The following is a 22,117-nucleotide window of genomic DNA, read 5'->3' on the forward strand; positions in this document are numbered from 1 at the left end:
TCTTTTAACTCACCCCTTTTATGTACAGGAGAATGGAACAGTCCGGAGGGACGACAACAAAGGGGCGGTGCTTAGCAGGCTGATGAGGAGCATACCGTTTTTTTTTGCTGAGGTGTTAAGAGCTGCTGTGTCTTTGCTGCTGTAATATAAGTGTAATAACTCAAAGGACACCCTAAAGACAGACATTTTAATCCGTAAACTAACGTAGAGCTGTGCTTATAACCGCCGATATCAAGCGAAAAGAGCCCGGAAACGGCAAACATGAAATGGATGTTCAAAGAGGATCACTCCTTGGGTAAGGGAGGAGGGGGATTGTTATTTTAATGGAAGAGTGATAATCTACGGAGATTAATTTATCAGGTCTAATCCTCTTTAAACACCGAGGGGAGAATGTGTTTCATACCAAGAAAATGTTTCTCTGAAGTAGTTTGGATGATGACTGGCCTGTGTGTCAGGCTTTTGTTTTGTTTTTCTGTTTTTTTTCGCTAGCTGTATCAACAGAAGTACTGTTTAATTATTAATGTCGTGTAAAATAAGAGCCGGTCCGCTCTGCGCCGCATTAGCTGGGCCGCTTTGGGATGGTGAAGATGAGCGGATCGTCGTGTCTTTCTTCTCACAACCCCGACGGGGCGACCTGGTTTCGGGTTGGTGGTAGATTTCACACTAAGCTGCTAACCCTCCATTCCACACGTAGTTACCGTTAGCATCTGGGGAATCACATCGTCCTCTGAAGCTAGCAGCGTTGCGTAGTTCATTCTGATCCACCTGCCAGAAACTGGAGGCCCTGAAGACGTGAAAACACGTTTTGTAACATTAGTTACACGGAGAAGATCTGTTTTCTTGTTGCTCTGTTTTAAAATAAATCATTTTTAATTTGTCAAGTTATGAAACACCATCAATCAAGGATCAAACTATCCAAGTGAACAAAAGAAAAATAACAAACACAAGTCAGGACACTAGCTGTTTAAAACGGTTTTGTCAAAGTTGAAATGGGCCAAACTACTGCATTGTGGGAAATGTAGTTTTTTGTCAAAGCACACTTTGGACCAAGTTATTTTTAAGATACTCTGACCTTTGATGCTCTTGGGCCACATTAAATGATGCCGCGGGCCACATTTGGCCTCCGGGCCTCGAGTTTGACACATCACTCAACCTTTATTTCAAAACACTTTTAACAGACAGACACATGTGCTTTAAAAAAGACAAAAATGAAAATCTGCTAAAGTTACCAGAGGTTAGAGTGGGTCATTAGATCAGCTCAGTTCATTTGGACGGTTTAATTTTAAATTAAGTGTAAATCATGAATCTGTTAATGTTTTTTTATTACAATTATACTATCCATAAGCGGCGTGGACATGTCGCACTTTTAAGCGTCAAACAGCTAATTATTATTGTAGTCGAAATCTTTTAGCCATTTTTACATTCAATTAGTTGTTTAGCAGATATATAACTACTGGGAAATTATTTTCAGAATTTTCCAAGAACTTAGATTTGAAAGAAATGAATGGTCAATTTGAAGTTATAAAAGAAATCGAATAGCAAATTCGCATTAAATGAATTCCTGACATTTTTTTTAATCACTTTTAAGAAATTTTTGGGTAATTTTCCATCTCAATTAACAAAACATTTCGGCAATAAAAGAGAGTGAGAGTGTAAACTTTTGTTTTGGTCAATTCATTCATTACTTTAGTACATAAAATTAATTCAAAAAGCTTTTGGGGTGCTGATTGAATCATTTCAGTTTTACATAGCACTTATTCATATTAAATCAATCAATGGAAATGTAAGTGCCTGAGAACACACCTGGGGAAAATACAATTTAATGGCACTCGCTGTGATGTCTATAACCTGAAGAGTGGACTGTTTTTAATAGCTTCGAAGCCAAGTGGCCATCAGCAGCTGCATGTCTGGAATCAGAACTGCAATCGTCAACTCATGTGCAGCCAGAGCTGCAGGCGATGTCAGCAAGACTGCAGCCGGTGCTAAATCTAAGACATCAGTACATCAGCATCCAGTGCTGAAAAACTCTAGTCACCCAGGTTGAGTACAGTGTGCAGATTACAGAGCGTTTCTCCAACTGCTCCTAGCTGCAGCTTCCTCCTCTGATGCTGAAACATGCTTGGTGACTTATTCTTTCAAATTACATTATGTTTTTATTAACACATACAGAATAGAGTAACAAAAAATTTGCTTTTTTATTGACTCAAAACTACACTAACCGTAAAAGAATGTTGTTTTACACCAGTAAGTACAACGTCAAAACTGATGTCTTTTTTAGCAAGACATCTTTTAGAATAAAAATAGTCTTTAATTTCTTCTTCACCATCATTCTTAATTCCCATGAAAACTAAAGCACAGAAGAGAGAAATTCTCCATGTTTATCTGCTGATGTTTTATTCATGATTTAGTGCTGGACATCCATTTTTTAAGTGACATAGATTGATGGGATCAAACATTTTTCCTGTGATCTAATCTACACATGCCTCTGAATTTTCAAATATTGATATTTGTCCATCAGATCCTCTGGTCTCAGCATATCTGGATGACTTACCTAAGAAGCGTGTATTGTTCTGTATAGTTCTGTACGTATGTATAGTTCTGTTGTTATGGAATATATTTTCAGCATTAATATGAGCATTCTTTTTTTTCCCAACAGAACATCGATGCATAGAATCCGCCAAAATCCGCAACAAGTACCCTGATAGGGTCCCGGTGAGTGTGCTACAACAGTGGATTCAGGTGATGTGTGTATGATGTTGGCTTTAATCATGTTTGTAATGTCTCTAGGTGATTGTGGAAAAAGTATCTGGATCGCAGATAGGGGACATCGACAAGAGAAAGTACCTGGTCCCCTCTGACATCACAGTGGCCCAGTTCATGTGGATCATCAGGAAACGCATCCAACTACCCTCAGAGAAGGCCATCTTCCTGTTTGTGGACAAGACGGTGCCTCAGTCCAGGTAAGACATACCACACAGGAGAGATGTGGTCATTTCACAGGTTCACTATAACCATAAGACAATCTGCTTTTATCAGGAAACTGATTGTCAAAAAAAAAAGACAGTTGTTTAATTGTCACTAATGTTCATTCAATTCCAATTTTCAATTTGGATTTCTAATTTATGAGAAAAGTCATGCCATTCAAACCAAAAAGAAAGCACTAGTAGAGAAGGCATGCGTGACAATTTGTTTGAGAGGACAGCAAACGCTTCATCGGGTACATGACCACATGCCACTCATGATAGTAACTCAAGTCTGATTTGAAAAGAATGGATTTTTATTATCATAGGATGACATTCAATGACCAGATACCTCCATCAACTCATGGAGCTTCCCTGACCTGACTCCATAAATTTTACTGGAAACCAGAAAATGCATGTCATCCAAACAGCAAATGGATGTTGATAAAAGCATGATCCCATTGGGAAGGGCAAAAAAAGTCTCTGCTACACAAAGGTTGCTTTCATAATAGTAAAAGCATTTCAATCTTGCAGGGTTGAATAACAAGGAAAACTTTTTTAAAATTTTCATGTTTCAACGAAAAGGTCATCGTTCCCCAAGATAAGTTAGCAGAATATCACAAAAATTACTCGATAGAATTCGAAATAAGTTGGTGGAAGTCTTTGATGTATGACTTAATTACAGTACACCCTTTTTTACACCCAGATTTAGGCGTTACTAAGTTTTCTTTCTTATCCTAATTTCAAAAACCCAACACACAACAGCTTTAGTCAGTCAGTTATAGTATGACGATTAAGGTCGTCTCATCTTCAGAAAGATGAACGAATGTATGTCTATATTAAAGCTAGAGTGTGCATTCTTAATTTCCCTTCGGGGATTATAACAGTGTATACAATTAAATTTTAAAAAATGGTTTCAACAGTTAAAATCAGAACTTTATTATTAATTCAATAATTTATGTCGTCTTGGTCTTTGTGAAAGAACTCTCCTGATAGTTAAAATGTAGAAGACACTGACGTTGGTCGAGGTAAATATGCCCTGAATGCTTTGTAGTTACCACTCTATTATCTGATTCCACAGAGGGTTTTTTTGTCCTTGTTGAGGTTTAACGGGTAATTAATCAAACTAAAAATAAATACTGAAAACATTGTGTTGATCCCTTCTGCCCTTAATGGCACCGCTTCCTGTAGAAATGTAAATCTGTGAAAAAGTGCTCGCAAATATGTGGTTTCATTGTTTAAAACTCAAAGGAGCATCTTGTTAGATCCAGTCAGTACTTGTTAGTGGGATGATCTCTGACTTGACTGTACGATCAGCTGACTGGGAACCTTTGTTAACGCTGTGTCATGTTTCAGCATCACGATGGGGCAGCTGTACGAGAAAGAGAAGGATGAAGATGGCTTTTTATATGTGGCTTACAGCGGGGAGAACACCTTTGGTTTTTAAAAGAAGAAGCCATGACACCCACCTACATGTAATCACAGCCCCTGCAGGAACCTCGGGAAACCCCAGAGATATTCAGTGACATGACGTAACAAAGGTGGACTTACTGAAGAAACTTAAGTTGCTGCACTGGTGTGTTTGCTCAGCCCATGTTAGATTAAGTTGTGTATAATATGTTGCACTCAGTTATTTGTTTGATGTTGTGATTTGAGTGTTGAAAGATAAGTCTTGATTTGTTTTTAGGTTGGTTTTTTTTTTTTTTTTTTTTCATTTTTCCAATTATATGTGTGATTGAATTATGATATTGGTTGTCTTTTGCAGACAATATTTGAAGGACTTGAATTTAATCATTTGAATTGAGTTACAATGACCTAACCAATAAAAATATTAAACTGAAACAATTGGCTTTTTTTTGGGTATATTTCCACAAAATGAAGTCAAGTACTTAGATGGGAATCCTTTTTCCTTTCTGCCTAAAGCTACGTCAGAAACTCAACTCTACGTCAAAACTTGCAGAGAAAATGTCTTTCCAGACACATCAGTGTAAATTTGCATGGCTTAGTGGTTTTCACTTCCACACTCTCCTCATCAGATTGTGAATATTTTGCATAATTGGAATTGAACAGTGAACATTCATAGGAAGACAATATCCTCAAAGTGAATCGTTTCAGTGCCACGCAGAAACCCTCCCACCTCATTGTTTTGCTTTATCTTTGTTATCTTTGTTTATTACCTTTGTTTATTACAGACAGACAGGCAGACAGACAGATATACTTTAATGAATGTCCTCTCTTCATGTATCAGTTAAGTTCAAAGAATGTAATAACGTTTTCATGATTAAATGACTTCTCTGCAGTGCTGCAAATTATTTCTGAGTACAAAGAGAAGTCATTACATCTCAACATCAGCTGTTGTGTATGCTATATAAAGGAACGCAGGTCTGCCCTGTGATTTAAGACTCCTCAATGAACGCAAAATTGCTCAAGAGCTAGAAGAAGCAAACAAGTTACAATACAAACGAAAGAAGTAAAATAGTGCATTTTATTTTAAAAACAAAAAACCCCAGAAAGAACAAATATTAACACTGCATCGTTTTCTGCACATTTGAAAACCATTAAATGCACATTTTCCACAGTACACTCAGTGTTGAAATTATACTTAAGTTTTCTGGGCAGTCCTTTATTTCCACAAAAACGAAACAAACAAAATCAATTGACAATTGTGTCGCGTCATCGATCACAGCGGGGGTTTTTTCGTTTCCTATTGTAATTCATTGTCCCCAGATGATGCAGTTTGATGAAGCATTTAAAGGGATAGTTCATCCAGAAATGTAAATTCAGTCAGAATCTACTCACTCCTGTACTGATGGACAGTTCCGCGAAGGTCATAGTTACTAAACCTTTCTAGTCTTACATTATGCATTATGAGCTATATGCAGTAACTTTAATGTTTTTATGTTCATAAGTCACCTTTTCAGAATATATACAGTACATTCTGTGCGGCCCCTCGCAGGTCTGCCCTGTGATTAAAGACTGGTCATTGAACACTATATATATATATATACATATATATATATATATGTGTGTGTGTGTGTGTGTGTGTGTGTGTGTGTATGTGTATGTATATATATATATATATATATATATATATATATATATATATATATATATTTATTTTGTCCTTGATGGAGAGCCACAATTGGAGAGCTCCTCCACAGATTTGTTTTAAAAAGTAAGATATGCCATATATAAGTTACATGAAAAAGTGAACTTGATGGAATAAAAAACTTCATGAGGAAACTGGGTATTTTCAGCAGATGGTTTGTCTCCTCCAGTCATAAATGAGCGTTTGCTGTCGGTAACCTAGAAAGCTGTCGATGGAAGTCTGGATTGATGACTGCTCTGCGACCTCAGCCCGTCTTTGTCTTCTTTGGATGTGACCTCATCTGATGACCAATCCACTTTGGACCAGCTGCCTTCTGACTCTGCAGCTACCTCCTCATCACGCTCTTCCTTCCACAGTCGTTCGTATTCCTGCTTGAGCTCCTGATAGGATCGGGAGAAGGTGTGGAAGATGGATGTAGCAGGGAACGCCATAATAAGAATGCCACTCAGGATGCTGGTCAGTGCGACTATCTGTCCGGGGATGCTGCGTGGCACCATGTCGCCGTATCCCACCGTAGTCATGGAGATGATGGCCCACCAGTAGGAGGCCGGGATGCTGCTGAAGCTGTGGTGGTGATATGTAGCAGCAAACGGCGCCAGCTCACTCTCCGCTAGATGGACCAGAGGTGAAAAGAGGGTCACGGCCACGCAGACAAAGAGCAGCAGCAGGCCGAACTCCCTCATGCTGCGCTGCATGGTCAGTCCCAGCGTCTGCAAACCCAGAGAGTGGCGAGCGAGTCTCATGACGTACAAGATCCTCAGGGCCCGTAGCAAACGCAGGATCAGACTGAGCTTGTCCAGATAGCCTCTCCTGGCACCCATGATGACGTCCTCCTGTGACTCGTCTCTGATATCGACCACCAGGGAAATGTAGTACGGCAGGATAGCAATGGCGTCGATAATATTGAGGGGGCTGCGAGCAAAGGCCAGCTTGCTCTGGGCATTGACAAATCGCAACACAAACTCCAAGGTGAACCAAGCCACGCAGATGGACTCTATCACAAACATGTTATGACACTTCTGAGAGCACTCGCCCTGCAGAGACACAAAGGCAATCGGATTAAATCACACTGAAAACCATTCGTCACTGTTCAACATTGGATCTGGTTCCAGTACCTGTCTACCATTAGAGCAGCACCAGTATCTGTTTTCAGTTCTTTACTCTGTCTGTCTAATAACTACAAGGGGAAGTTGTCAAATGCACGTTCAAAGAGTTAGAAGTTTCTTCTCTGCATGATTAACTCAACCTAGATAACTGGACTGAAATAAAGATGATACTGGAATATCAACACAGAATGATACTAAATATTAACAGTAGCAAACTGTACAAAACAGAATTTTCTCTAACAAACAGGAGAGGGCAGCAATACGCCATCATAGTTTCCGGTGAGCCTTCTCCAAACAGCAGCATCACCTATCTGTTATGTTCAGTGGAAGTTCCAAAAACCACTAAACTTTAATAACAACAGAATAGAAAGAGAATAACTGTGGAGATACAGCTGGAAAAAGTTTGCCATAGTGGTTAGTAGTCCATTTGTACAAAGACATCATGCAACACCAGTGCAAGACTGTTTTCTAGGTCAACTTTGTTTTTTACCCCAAATAAACTAATGTAAGCATTTTGTATGGATAGCATTTCATGGGCAAAAGTTCTGGGATGTATAAGATGACGGTATTTAGGGTGACATTTTACCCAAGATCAAGCTTAATCTATCCGTATTATATTTTTCCATATGAAATAATTTAACATTCATGTCAGTTAGATGATGATTGATACCATTCTCTTCCCCAGGACTTCTGGCTGTCGGATATTTCTAGTCGTTGCTCTTTACTGTTCCACCTCTGACCCAGCTGTGGAGTTATGACACACATCTGACATCTACATGAACATATGATCTGGCAAGGAATTCAGACAGAACAGGATGGAGGAATGATGTTTTGATGATGGATTATATGTTCAATCCACATACAGAATCTGTCGACTCCCCTCGGTTACCATTTGGTTTGAACCGATGCAGTGTGTGTTGTGTTGCTCAGCTAGTAACCTTTAACCCTCAGAGGAAGTCCCTAGTTTCCCTAAGAGGGTTCTAGAGCTGTTGCTGAAAACAACCACCATATGCCAGGTATCCAAGGGATACAGGCGTGGATGGCTCTAGGATCAGGGTGCAGATAATTAAATTATTTCCTGTATTAAACTGATCTTCTTTGGCCACAATCTCCATTCTCTTTCTCTGTAATGACAATCACATGAAGATGAATTTATGGATCTAGAATATAACAGACAATCTGACAACAACTGTTGTAGGTTTGGGGTTTAAATGAGATGTATATAGGCTACAGTGAACAGGAGAATGCTGCAAAAATTCTGTTTTTGTTGCAGAAGCTCCAAAAATCTTTTTTATACGACCACATCATCATCAAATGACTTCCTCTCAGCATGGGGTGAATAGGAAGGGTGAGATTGACATTTTAAAAATACATTTTCATTTTGGGGTGAAATGTTATTTCAATAAATTAATGTTAGACATGAAAAGACGCATTTCTAACACATTTTTATTATATATAGCTAAGTTGAAATAATTTTGACATGCAGTAACTGAAAACTACAAATGATGTGTCCATGGACTGATGTGAAAAGGTTCAAATGTGCGTAAAGGTAAGAAAAAAAAAGAAGAAACCATTCCATTGTGGGGTTTTTTTAGATGTGGAGTCAAATCAAATCCAAAATACACAAACAGTCAAAAAATCCAAAATGAACCAATTGGTTAGGTCACTAAAAACAACCAAATTAATTTTGGCACCTTGTCCTTTCAAAACAATATCAGTTTTAGTCATTTTTATTAACTGAATTATTTCAAACCCCCCAGTTATAACTCAGAGGAGGAAAAAAAACAACATTAAAATTTTTTTTTTTATTCTAATGCATGATGCTGTATTTAAGAACAATATATTTCAGTAACTGTGCCAACATTAAACAAATCTGATAAATAAAGCGTTAAATATTTGTATTTGCAAGAATGCTCTAAAGAAACACGTCTCTAAGCAGGGTACTGTTTTGCATAGCATCATTTCAATGTCATGTGTCTCATCATCAAGCCCATTGATAAAAACCTCTTTGGAAGCCTACACTTCAACAGATTCATACACCAGCTGATATTTGGCACTGAGTTTTAAACAGAATGTGTCGTGATGGAGAGTTGTTGCAGTGGAGGAAAATCAATTTCCATTTCAGTCTCTCTGAAGGACTGAATGATGGCAGAGAACAAGAAAACAAGACTCTCTAATGAGGAACGGCCATCGCAAATACTGGTAGCTAAAATCAGAGCCTGTAAAACGGGCTTCAAAAGGCAAATAATGAGGCTATGTTTAACGATAAGAAAAAAACAAAAAACAATGGTGTTTAAGTCAATACTTTTTAAATCTGCAGATCTACATGCTGATGTGAAATACGCGTCAGGGAGTAGACTAATTCTGCTGTTTGCGAGGGACAAAATGATGTTGAATGTGATTGGATTGGATTACACGTTGAAACATTTGTCATCTATAACTGGATATTAGAGTGTCTGAAGGTAATATACAGTATGTCCTACCGTCCAAGAGGTTAAGAAGAAACTGACACAGGATGAACAGTAGGGGTACCTTTACTTAATTTCCACTTGTAAAACAGTAAAATGCTAATAACTGATTTTTTGCAGACCTCTTATCAAAAGTTTGATAACTCATCAGAATTAGAAACTGTAACTAGGTGCAACCAATTATAGGGAATCTACGGGTTGCTTCCCAACGGGCCAACTTTGGGACACCAGTATTTCATATATGGATAGCATTTTGCTCTGGAGACAAGCTACAGTCCTACACTGCATAGATTGATGTCTGATTTGTTGTCTTGCAGCATGAACGAGAACAGCAAGACAGGAATTCCTGTGGCTTTTTGCATACTAATAATATTCATGTCATGACACAGCACCAGCAGGAAAACAAAATGAAAGGACCAGGAGGAGAGATGAGAGACATGCAGATTATCGGCTGCCTGTGAGTCCTCCAGGGCTAAACGTCACGCATGCAGTCTTTACAAGCTCACCCATTGTGGATATGACTTGTTTCACAAATGCATCGTATGTTGTTGATGATGCAAATGACTGCGGTAAAAATCATTGTTATCATCCCTGACACTACAGAGGACAGATGTGTCGTGTTGTGTAAACGCAGGTCACTGTATGTAAATCCATAAGGTTTGATTGTTTTATTGTTCGCTGAATAAAAAATCTGATTTGTGCTGCATTAAGGTGGGAATCTGAATTTAATCACTTCAGCTTTGATGACATAACAGTAATCCCGTTTTTTTTATTTGTTATACTTTGACAGTTGCCAACTACCCTCAGTAAAATAGAGATTACTGCTGTTATTCCATGGAAGATGACCTGCATGTAGATCCCACCCGTTGTGATTGTTTTTAGAAAACACTTTCAATATTGACTTTTATATCTTTTACACTTTATAGTAAGTTGATTCAGAACATTTTTATTCCACCTAAGAAAATACTATCTCTTTGGATAAACTGGTGATATTCTCAGGCTATTTAAGTGACTGCAGTCATGAAATTCATACTTCTACTTCTAACCGCTGATAACCTCATTCCGGCTAGCTAGACTCGATTATAAATTTTTTTTTTTTTTTTTAATATATCAAGCGAGGCCTGTTGTGTTATAACAGTGAATTTAAATGTAGTCGCCAGCGTTGGAAAGATTGACTATCATCATTTCACATTAAAATAAGTCCCCATTTCTTTCAGTTGTTTGGGAGGAGGCTACAAAATTGTTTTGCTGTGAAGTTCCACAAATGTTTTGTGGACTAAGGAACTTTAACCTTTAAAGCTGTCTTGAGAAAATATACATTAAAGTATTTTTTACTCACTATAGCTACACAAAATCTGTTTAATGCTTTAAATGAAATTAATTAATTAATTTTTATTAAGATACAATGTTGGTTTTCATGGCTTTCATACGCACCCTGGTGTCTTCATCTCTAAGGTCTGGCATGGTGCTGATGCACAGGCTGATGACGGTGATCAGCACCATGACGACAGAGAGGCAGGCAAACATCTTCCCGGGCAAGCCTGACTGAGGGTTCTCCATTACTTCTCGCAGCATCCAGGTGAGTTTACGGTAGCCCTTTTCAGTATGAGCGGCGCTTTTCTTCAGCATCATCCTCTTCTGCCTCCACTCCCTCTCTTTGCGCTCTCGTTCTGCCACTTCCTCCACACGTGTAATCATGCGGCGACGGCAACAGCGCTCCATATGGCCAGGGTCTACTCCCCAGTAGTCAAGCTCATCATACAGCGACACAGCACACAGTTCTCGAAGCAGACGAAGTTTGCCTGCAGCCAGGAAGTTAAGGATGACCCTAAAGGCAGTAGGGTTTCGGTCAAAGAAGTACTCCTGGCGTGTCTCATCATAATCATCACAGAGTCGTGCGATCTCCTCGGGTGTGGTGCAGGATCGCAGACGTCCCAGACGACTCTGGGGGAACTGCTCCAAAGTGCTCCAAGGGAAGGTGTACCGGTTCCCCCCGACATTGATAAGAACCTGTAGAGTGTGGTCCACCACATACGAGGCCTTGGGGTCACGAAGCAGCTGGGCTCGCTGGAAGTAAACACCCTTAATGGTCTCAGTCTCTGGGATCTCTGTGAAGAACCGGTCAAGGCTGCTGTCGTCACTACTGATGGAGTAGGTGCTGAAGTCGTGGTTGGCATTGCTGATGATCGGCATGCTGGCATACAAATGAGTGACAAGGTGGAAGAAGTATTTTTACCTCCAGCTGACAGGAGGTTCGAAGGATCCAGAGAAACTGTGATGAATAAAATATATATATATAATTAAAAACAAATCATAGCACTTAGAACTTTATTTTTTACCTTTGGTACAAAGGGAATAATTAGAATCGCACAATATGGAGTGCAACAGGCCTCTGGTCTGGGTACTCCATCCATCCATCCATCCATCCATCCATCCACCCATCCATCCATCCATTTTCTTCAAGACAAGATGACCGTTATCGTCCAAGAAAATGGATTGCACAAGAGGAAGCGAAACTGTAGACGAGACTATCATAATCGTCTCACCTACAGTCGCTCCTTCCGCTTTGTGGCTCTCAGGTTATGCTGGAGACAAATACGGCCCTCTATTGGCCCCTGTGCAACATAAAAACAGATCTTGGCACCCCGGTATAACCCAAACACCTTTCTGAGATGGTTTCACACCAATTAGCACCTGGATTCTTGTGACTCTGATGTTTCTCACTTCACACTGGTATGACGTTAAAGCGTGTTCTTCTGTATGACACTGGCAAACCAACAAAGTCAAGTGGTGTCTACTCAGTGGGAAGTGTCCTTTCAACCAGACATCCTTTGACATTTAATGTTAAAAAATACCTGCTACCAACAAAAAATAACCCCAACCGTCCTCCATGGAGGTTCAACTGTGTTAGTTGCTTATATTGTCAGCGGTATTATGTGAAAGGTTATAAAACAAAGGTTTCACAAAACCTATTTCCGGTTTCTAAGGCAGGAGTGTCAAACTTATTTTCATCCAGGGCCACATCAGCATAATGGCTGTCCTCCAAGGGCCAGATGTAACTCCTAAATGTAACTAAATGTAATGTAAATAAATGTAACTACTCCTTAATGTTAAATAACTCTGAATTTATTACTGATTCAGGTTAAAAACATTACAGTTTCACAAAAAATATGTTTGCATGTTGCTCTGTTATAAATCATTTTAATTTGTCTGGTTTTTAAACCCACATAACTCTATCAATCAAACTAATGAAGTGAAAAAAGAAAAATAACATCAAATACAAGTTAGGACGTTCACTTTGTTCAAAATGTTTTTGTCAAAGTTAAAATGGGTTGAATTACTGCATTGTGGGAAATGTAGTTTTTGGCCAAAGCACGCTTTTGACCTACTTATTTTTAGACACTGACCTTTTATGTTCTCGAGGGCAACATGATGATGTGGAGGGCCACATCTGGACCTGCGGGCGTTGAGTTTCACACATATGCTCTAAAGTTTATAGACATGCAGGTATGTTTTAGCACACAGCAACTTTTCCATGTGAAAATGGAAAGATTGTTTAAACAATGAGGGAATCTCAAATTTTTCCTATTCAGCATCCTTAAGACTCATTTTTACACAATATGTGCAAAATTAAATGTGACTTTTGAATGTGACTTATCTAACAAGAGCAGTGACAAGTCAGACTGTCAGACCCCCGTCCACCACTGAACCAGCAATGGGTTCATGACCATCACAACTGGGCAACGGAGCTATGCAGGGTGGGCTGGTCTGATGAATCACATTTCTGTTTACGTCACATGAATGGCCAGATCTATGTGCATCGCTTACCTGGAAAGCGATGATAATAGGATGCACTAGGAATGAAAGCAAGCCTGCAGAGGGAGTGTGAAGCTGTGGACAATGTTCTCCTGGGAAACCTCAGGTTCTGCAATCCATGTGGTTGTAAAATGAAGTTTTTTTCTCCACCTACCCGGTAGCCAAAGTGCTTTACAGAGCCTCAAAATCACTCATTCGTGCACACACTCATACACCTAGGTGCTGCCAGGCCCACTGGAAGTAATTTAGGGTTCAGTGTCTTGCCCAAGGACACTCTGATATGTGGACAGTTGAAGTCAGAATTCAAACAGCCGATCTTTCAATCGACCCGCTCTACCAAATGAGCCATCGCCACACATGCCCATGTACCATACATCATGTACTTCCTCCCATGTACTTCCTACCTTGGTATAGCTGTAGAACACGTAAGCCCTTTCCTGAAAATGGTATTCCCTGATGGAAGGGGTCTCTTTCAGCAGGATAATAAGCCTTCGCTACAAAGCAAGAATGATTCAGGAATGATTTGAGGAACACAACAAGTCTGAGATGTTAACTTCGCCTCCAAATTCCCCAGATCTCAATCCAATCGAGCATCTGTGGGATGTGCTGGACAAAGAAGTCTGATCCACAGAGCCCCCACCTCGTGTCTCACGGGACTAAAAGGATCTGCTGCTGACAGCGTGGAGTCAGATACCCCAGCACACCTTCAGAGGTCCAGTGGACTCCACGCCTCATTGGGTCAGGGCTGTTTTTACAGGAAAATGGGCTCCTACAAGATATTAGGTAGGTGGTCATAGTATTATGGCTGATTGTTGTATGTCCTATTTTATTCAAAAGCTCCACTGGTTCCTTGAAACTAAGACCTTGGTAAAGATGTTTCTAGCACCAAACAAATTGTCCACATGAATAAAGGTCTGTATTCAAAGGAAATCTGAAGCACATAATTCAGGGTCATATAACTGTACACATTACTGCGGGGAATATGTGAGCCTCATCTTGCACAAAACTGAGCCAGTGTTGTAAATTTTGACATGACTGACTGATTAACGTTGCCAAAGTTTGTTAAAAATGGAAAGAAGAAGAAATACTTCAGAAGGTTGAAGATGTTTCTTATCAACAGACATTTAAAGTTAGATCATTTTGAAGCGACTACAGTCTAATTCTGTATCTATGCTATTAAATTCTAAAGGAGGCAGTAATAATTTATGGTCTCACCTTAAAGGACGCAGGTGTGTCTCAGCTCTTCACTGGGATCTGCTCCACAACGTTTTCTCATCTTTTGATGTGATGAAGACGCTTATGACCAATCAAACCAGTTGGCCTCTTGGTGTCAAGCTGGAACCCAACTGGTTGAGTAATCGGGAGCGACAGGAGTATTATTACAGTTTTTAGATCCCGTCTGAAGTTTGCGGGGCTGATGTGCGTGCACCATCACCGTGGTGCGCACGTCGTCCCCCTGGCTCTCTTTACGCACATCCCGTCGAACCCGACGTGAGGTTGTTACCTAACGGTGATGTCCTTCCGAAACCTGCCGCTGTGTTCTCATCTGTGCTGGACAGCAGGACCGTCCTCATCCTCCTCCGCCTCTTCTACCCTCCTACCTTCCCTCCACCTCCCTGCTTCTCGGTTACACTGTAAAAAAAACAGGAAGCAGAAAGTGCTGATCGGAGCAGGTGCAGGTTGACGCGCTGTGGGCGGGAGGGACGAGGTGACCCTTTAAGTCCAAAGTGACCTTTTGTCCAGACATGTTTATATCATTTCCTCCATGAATAAGTTTACATTATTGTATCTGTATTTGTTTGTTTGTTTGTTGATTTGTCAGGAAGCTTAAGATTTTGGTAGATTTTGGGAAAGGATCAGATCCATGGTTTTTTTTATTTAAGGATGTCTTCTGCTCCTGGTTGAGCCTGGACATTACTCTGGGAGGTCGATAACAAGCAGCCATAGTGTCCAACATTATTCACAGTAACTTATTTTTTAGCATATTTTTTTAATCTAATGCAAATGAACAGAAATGTTTTATTCATTTATTTGACTCTTGAGCAGATGGACACAAATTCGCTATAATAAACAGAGGGGGTAATTGGGTTTTACCCCTCAGGATAGAGTGAGCAAATGAGCATGTCCTGGCTGTGCGGGATCATTTCCCCTGGCATATGTCAAAAATATTTCTTGCATTTCCATAAAACTTGAAACTTGGATACACATTCTTTGGGAATACTAAAAACTAATGTTCATCTCAGATTAATGTTGGGTGTGTTTCTGCAGCATGTCTAACAAATCAATACACCATCATTGTAAATGCGGTTTCAGTTTTTTATTCATATATTGACGAGGCACCAACTGATATTTGAGAATTCGAAACAAAAACTCTTCTCCAAATTAGTGGGAAAAAATATCATTTGCATACACATTCCAAATTAGACATGAAATATAAATAAGATATTTGCTCTTTCCTTGCCATCGTGTGTAATCTTGTGCCACTGTGGCAGACATGACATCCACTGAAGGCTGTTCTTTTTCATTAGGAACATGATGCCATGATTGACAAGGTGATAGACACACTGGTTTTATTGGACAGAAATAATGTTTTATTGGGCTTTTTCAGGTGATATATTTTCATGCAATGGACACTGAATGATACGAAGAATGCACATTATAATAAGGGAAATGATCGGTGACACCAAACAAGTTCAATACTACTACTGGTCCCTCATATGAAGAGGAAGGAGCAGGAATATGAAGTTTTCTGGTTGCTCCTGTTTTTACAGTGCAGAGCTGCTTGTCTTTACTGGATGATGACTCTTCAGGATAAACTGGACTCCAGTGAAAAGCTGCTGTTGAATTCCGCTAAAGCCTGATTGACAAAGTTTGTGCAGGCAGACATCCAAACACAGAGGATTAATAAGATAAAACAGAAGATAAAACACAGATCGTCGGTCTGTCTCCGTATTACACACATGCACAAATACACACTATTATGTCATTGGTGAACTGGACGTCTGCTTGATAAGAAGCAGGTGGTTGTTTCTCTCCAGATCTGATATATCAGTGTTGTGATGGTGACATCACATTAGAATATGAATCTTGTAAAATAAATGTTTGGTTTGTGTGATGAAGATTTTGCTCCTGTTTATGTTTTGTTGCAGAGAGTATTGGCTGGACATAACCTCACAGATGGTTTGGCCGTGTTCTCTGTTCTCTTTTATCTTGTTTGACTAACTGTGGTTAGGAGTCAATCTGTCTGTTTCTTTTTTTTTTCTCCATGAAAACTTTGCTACAATTGCATTGCTTGCCATCAGATACACAACGTTCTCATCCAGCAGTCACTCGCATTATCTCAGCAACCCTAGCAAAACTTCATGATGCAAAATTTCTGATGCACACCTCTTCGAACTGTGTCAAATTTGGATTTGAAGTATCTTCAAAAATCACTTATCTCAATGCAACATAAAACTGCCATTAGTGATTTTTTTTTTCTTGAATAATGGTCAAACTAATGAAATGTCAATGTGATTTCAAAGGGGTGGGTTTTCATGGTGTAGGAGTCACATTATGCATGTCAAACCGTCATGGCACGTTGGGATAATGAGGAAACTACGATTCCTCCTGGGAAGGCTGCTGTCTAGGAGTTTCCATTATCACCAATGTTAGGCTTATACTCAATTAAAATAATTTAAAAAGAATAAAGAATGTAACACATAGTCAGTTTGGATATTTTCATAATTTGGCCTCCCATCAATTGATGACGGTAATATAATGGTATTTAACTGATTTAATTAAGTAATCACCATTGTATGAATGATATTTTTGTCTCCTTAAAATACTAGAGAAGCTAGCTTTGGTTTTTTTGCATATATATTTATAGGAAATAATTATTTAAGTATTCAAGTTTTATTAATGTAAGCATATTTGAATATTCATAAGGATAATCATCATCAAACATCATCATGTATCAACAGTGTGTCCAGGCAGACTATGTCAACACAGATTTTTCCAGGGCCAGAAATTCCCCAAGTGAGATATTCAAGATTCCCACTGTTCTGAATGCAGCATCCATCCATCCATCCATCCATCCATCCATCCATCCATCCATCCATCCATCCATCCATCCATCCATCTTCTTGTAGACCAGATGATTGTAATCATCTCCTCTTCAGCTGATTGTCTGCCTTGCGGGTTACAAGTCTGCTGGAGTCTATCTCAGCTGGCTACACCCTGGATGAGATGCCAGTTCCTTGTGGACTGTCCCGTCCATCATTTTTTAATGCTGTCATCATTCTGTCTTTTCTAAATTAAACATAAAAAAAAATACTGGCAATTGTTAGCATTGTCAAAGTAATGTGGTGTAGAGAAGGCACTTTGATTGAGTTGCTTCAGTGTGAACTGTCTGCTACTAATGACACACTTAATTGCAGTAAGTTCAGAGGAGGAAGATTAAATAGACATGTCTCCATGTTGAACACAGTTCATGTTCACCACCATGACAGTCTTGTTGTAAAATTGTAATGAAATGACTGCTTGACCTTAGAGGCTGATGAATATCAGGGATTACCCAATAATCCACAAGGAAGGCGGGAGGCAGAGGGAAGATGAAGCAGACGACACACTGAAATGTGACGAGCCTGCTGAGGCATGCTGGGAAACTAACTGGGACAGGCTTGGCTCTGCTTTAATAGCAAGTTTGTCACAATTACTAAGGGCATGGGGATGTCATCAGGGTGAAATGTACAGTACAACGAATGGAGGGGTTCAAAGCAACACCGAAGAAAATCTCGCCTCAGGGGCCTTTTAGTCACTGTTCCAGATTAAACAGACTTTGGAGGTCAAGTCAACACATCCAAATGGCTGTTGAGTTCTTCAAGCCATTCTAATCCATTGTTCTCTGTTCCACTCTACAGCCTCTGATGCAACCAGCTGTATTGTGTGTCCTGACACCTATCAGAACCAGCACAAACATTTCCAGCCATTTGTGGAACAGTAGATCTGATTGGGCAATGAAGTCTACCCTCTCACCGGCTGACCTACTTTAGACCACTTTTGTTAAAAAGGAACTACTGCAGACTAGGACCACCAGACAAGAACTGCAGTATTGAAGACCTTCTGACACGGTCATTTAATAAGTTCCTCAATTTGCACCATTTTATTTGCTTCCAACACATTCAATTGGAAGACGAAATGATCCCCTGGTGCCTAAAACCGTAAACCCCACCCTCTACAAGAGGACATTGACACATGCTTGCATAAATTGTTGGAAACAACACATCGCCCTGCTTACAGTAGCACCATTTTAGTGTCACATGCATTGCTTCATCAGATTCCTGCTAGTAGATAATCTGAAAAAAGTTCGTGTATGAAAAACATTTCTCACATTTGGCTGAATGAGAATCAATTTTCTACACTGAAACATTGGCATGAAGTAAACAGAGCAGCATTTTAAACTATAGTTCTAAGAGCTTTAGAGAGAGCGCTGATCAAGATGACTCCCAGCCTTTCATTTCATATTGTCTGGAGCTTATTTTTCAGGTGGTGCTGAGGGTTAACATGGTTCAGCGGATGCTTTCTCACAGAAGAAATTAAACTGAGATCCAGGGGAATTGTTCCATTCTCTTAATTTGTACTGAATCACCAGGGGAGCGGTGCAGAAGGGCAGTTCTTGATTCAGCATAAACATTTGTTAATTAAACCCCTCCTCCCATCCAAGCCTTATCAGTTCATCCAAAGTTTTTTTTTAAAATGCTGCTGGACTTCTTTTCATTAGAACGACACATCAACGTGAGCCTGGCTTCATTTATCATTCAGGCTTTGTTTGTGTTGTACCTGTCTGTCTCCTGTTTCTCATAACGGAACAAAGACCGAGAGGAGGTCCATGGAGCATCGATGGAGGAAACTTTCAGCAAGGAATCGGATTATATAGGCCAGGTCTCCTTTTACAGTTATTGACAAGCCACCCGCTCAACTCCCATCTCATCTTACAAGCTGTTTGACCCGGAACGGACAGTATCTGCAATAGAGTGCTTGTTTCATACACACCGAGAAAATAAAACACTGATTTTAGTTACATTTATTTTGTCAACAGAAGTTTTATGGGGTTGGTTTCAAGCAAAAACAATGCAATACGATTACCTGAACTATAGTAAAAATGAAAATGTAACTAGCATGTGCTGAAAAAAGCTGAAAGAAAATCACTTTAAATGGGTTAAGTTACAACAAAAAGACATTTTCTTATGCTCTAACCTTTTGTACAATCTGATCCCACTTGTTTGGTTTGATTGTGGAAGCAGGTACACAAGTATAAACTGAATACTCTGCTGGAGTGATTTCCATTCTGTAGCATGAGGATGACAATATTTGCCCTGGTTTTCACACCAAAGTAAGGAAACAATTACAGCAAATGGTTTCAAGTAGAGAAAAACATCATATCTTGAGATTTTATGTAAATGTTTACTTGTTGTGCTGCCTTTTAACCATCCATCCATCCATCCATCCATACTGTTTCACAGGAGAGACTTTTGTTTTTTTGATACGCTGGCAGCTACATCCTGTTGCCATTTTCTACCTGGTCAAGCATAAGTCAACCGAGTGAAGCCATCTGTTAAAGTGAAAAACAAACAGGCAGATCAACATACCAAAGTGTGAGGGATGTACAGTATATTTGCATGCTTTCAGTTTATTGCCACATTCTTCGTGCATGGAATATTTCACTAAATTGTAATTTGCTTCATTGCAGCCTCATACTAACACTATCCATATTATTTCATCCCTCATAAATCTGCAGTTAGTGCAGATATTGCATCACTATTTAAGAGAGTCTTTGGACAAGAAGCTTTAGTTACTGTTGACTATCTGTAAAATCCGACAAGTGAAATCTGAGCTCTTCAAGGATACATCAGGATGCATCCGGCTCCCAGGCAATCAGCTCTAAATGTCACAGTGCAGTCAAGTAAGTGTGTGCATCACTAGATGAACTCTAATGTGGCAACATTATCCCTGATCAACAGCATCAGACATCAAACAATTGTAATGTGATCACAGTATAATTAGATCAAAACATACCCATATTTACCTCAGTCAAGGAGATCATGTTGTCACTGGAGTCTGTTAGCTCTTAAAAGCTCATTTGATGGAAGGTGAGAGAAGGGTCAAGAGGCAAGTGGGACGCTCAAACACGATAAAGACAGATTTTACCTGCTGGTAAAAGTAAATATGCTGCCTTGAGTTAAGATTCCCTCAGGAGGTAGAGTTTGTCATGTATCAGAAGATTGATGGTTTGATCTCTGTCTTTGTCTCTCTCTGGGCCTGTTCTCCACATGCTGAAGTGTTTTTGAGCACAATACTGAAGCCAAGCTGTGAGGGATGCGCACTGTTTTTTGGAAAAGGTAAAATACAGAGATATGAGCCCCATGGGGATCTTCACATTTCTTAACTTAATTTAAAATTGTTTATCTTAACTTAGTTTATCTTATCTTTTGTAAAGTTATCTTAATTTATCTAAAAATGGCTGGTTTAGATTAGCTTAATTTAATGTAGTGCATCTTAAGTAACAGACAGACAGTCAGACAGATAGATGGTTCAGTGGCGTTTGGAGTCTATGGGTTTTCACTTTTTTACATAAATGTTTTGACAGCATACATTTCATAATAAAATTTTTGAGAATTACTTCTGGAACTTGGCAGAGGTACACGCACCTAGTTAATATTACATTGTGAAGTGCAGATTAGCCAGTCATGAACCATCTGCTCAGCTTTTGTGACCATTGATAAAGCTGCTCATCGACTGGCACAGCTGAGAATGAAATTCAAAGACGCTTTCAAACCCTCTTTTAAATCTACTTAAAACAGACAGCTGTGTGTGCAGATTTGGTTCTCTCCACTACAGCTGTGCCTGAAGAGGAAATCAATAGAGGAGGTTGTAGAGAGAAGAAATTAGAGAGAAAGAACAAGTGAAAAAGAGCTGCTGATTGGAAAAACAAACACAAGTAAAAGCCAAGAACGATAGAAAGAAGGAGGAGAAGAACTTGAATCATTCCTACAGATTTAACAAATGAGCTATCAAACTCTGTGTGTGTGTGTGTGTGTGTGTGTGTGTGTGTGTGTGTGTGTGTGTGTGTGTGTGTGTGTGTGTGTGTGTGTGTGTGTGTGTGTGTGTGTGTGTCCTTGTATGCTTAACTCAAAGCTTCTGCTTCAGACTGTTTGTTTATGCAGAAATAAGACTGTTCCACCACACTCCCACACTCCTGTGTGTTTGTGAGGACCCTCAGTGATTGCAGCTGCCCTCATGAACTACAATCAATCACTGTCAGATGTTTGCAAAAACAAAAATAATACAGGGACAGTTTAAACAGGTCACAATAAAAACTAAAAATGTTTTCCGAAATAGAACACAAAAAGCTAATTTTACTGACAACTGTCTGCATGCGATCATTAGATTTTACACATTAGATATTAGATTAAATATTAAATATTAAAGTATATTCTAGAGACCCCTGAGCTCTGATGACCTGCTGTACACATGATGCAGTGCCAGATATCAGCTTCTGGCAGTGCTCCTGAAGGATCCTTCGCCCATCTCTCATGAGCAAAGGTCTCCAATTCTGGAACGTTCCCAAGTTTACACGCTGCAAACACAAATCCAACCGGATATTTGCTATGGGATTCA

The 22,117-nt window shown here is 39.5% G+C and overlaps 2 protein-coding genes across 2 annotated transcripts; one reads left to right on the forward strand and one right to left on the reverse strand.

Annotated features, from left to right (window-relative positions):
• The first annotated feature begins 110 nt into the window (after positions 1-110).
• On the forward strand, positions 111-5,933 carry LOC137596720 (gamma-aminobutyric acid receptor-associated protein-like 2). Its single transcript, XM_068317441.1, has 4 exons — positions 111-295; positions 2,657-2,712; positions 2,788-2,960; positions 4,317-5,933. The coding sequence occupies exons 1-4, from the start codon at positions 262-264 to the stop codon at positions 4,405-4,407; spliced, it is 354 nt and encodes a 117-aa protein (XP_068173542.1). The 5' UTR covers positions 111-261; the 3' UTR covers positions 4,408-5,933.
• Positions 5,934-6,150: 217 nt separating this feature from the next.
• LOC137598228 (potassium voltage-gated channel subfamily G member 4-like) lies at positions 6,151-14,814 on the reverse strand. Its single transcript, XM_068318400.1, has 3 exons — positions 14,675-14,814; positions 11,078-11,915; positions 6,151-7,103 (listed from the first exon to the last, which is right to left on the reverse strand). Exons 2-3 carry the CDS (start codon positions 11,834-11,836, stop codon positions 6,267-6,269), a joined length of 1,596 nt encoding a protein of 531 aa, XP_068174501.1. The 5' UTR covers positions 11,837-11,915; positions 14,675-14,814; the 3' UTR covers positions 6,151-6,266.
• Between the last annotated feature and the right edge of the window lie 7,303 nt (positions 14,815-22,117).

Source organism: Antennarius striatus, chromosome 1, assembly GCF_040054535.1.
Source record: "Antennarius striatus isolate MH-2024 chromosome 1, ASM4005453v1, whole genome shotgun sequence".
Lineage (NCBI taxonomy): Eukaryota > Metazoa > Chordata > Actinopteri > Lophiiformes > Antennariidae > Antennarius > Antennarius striatus.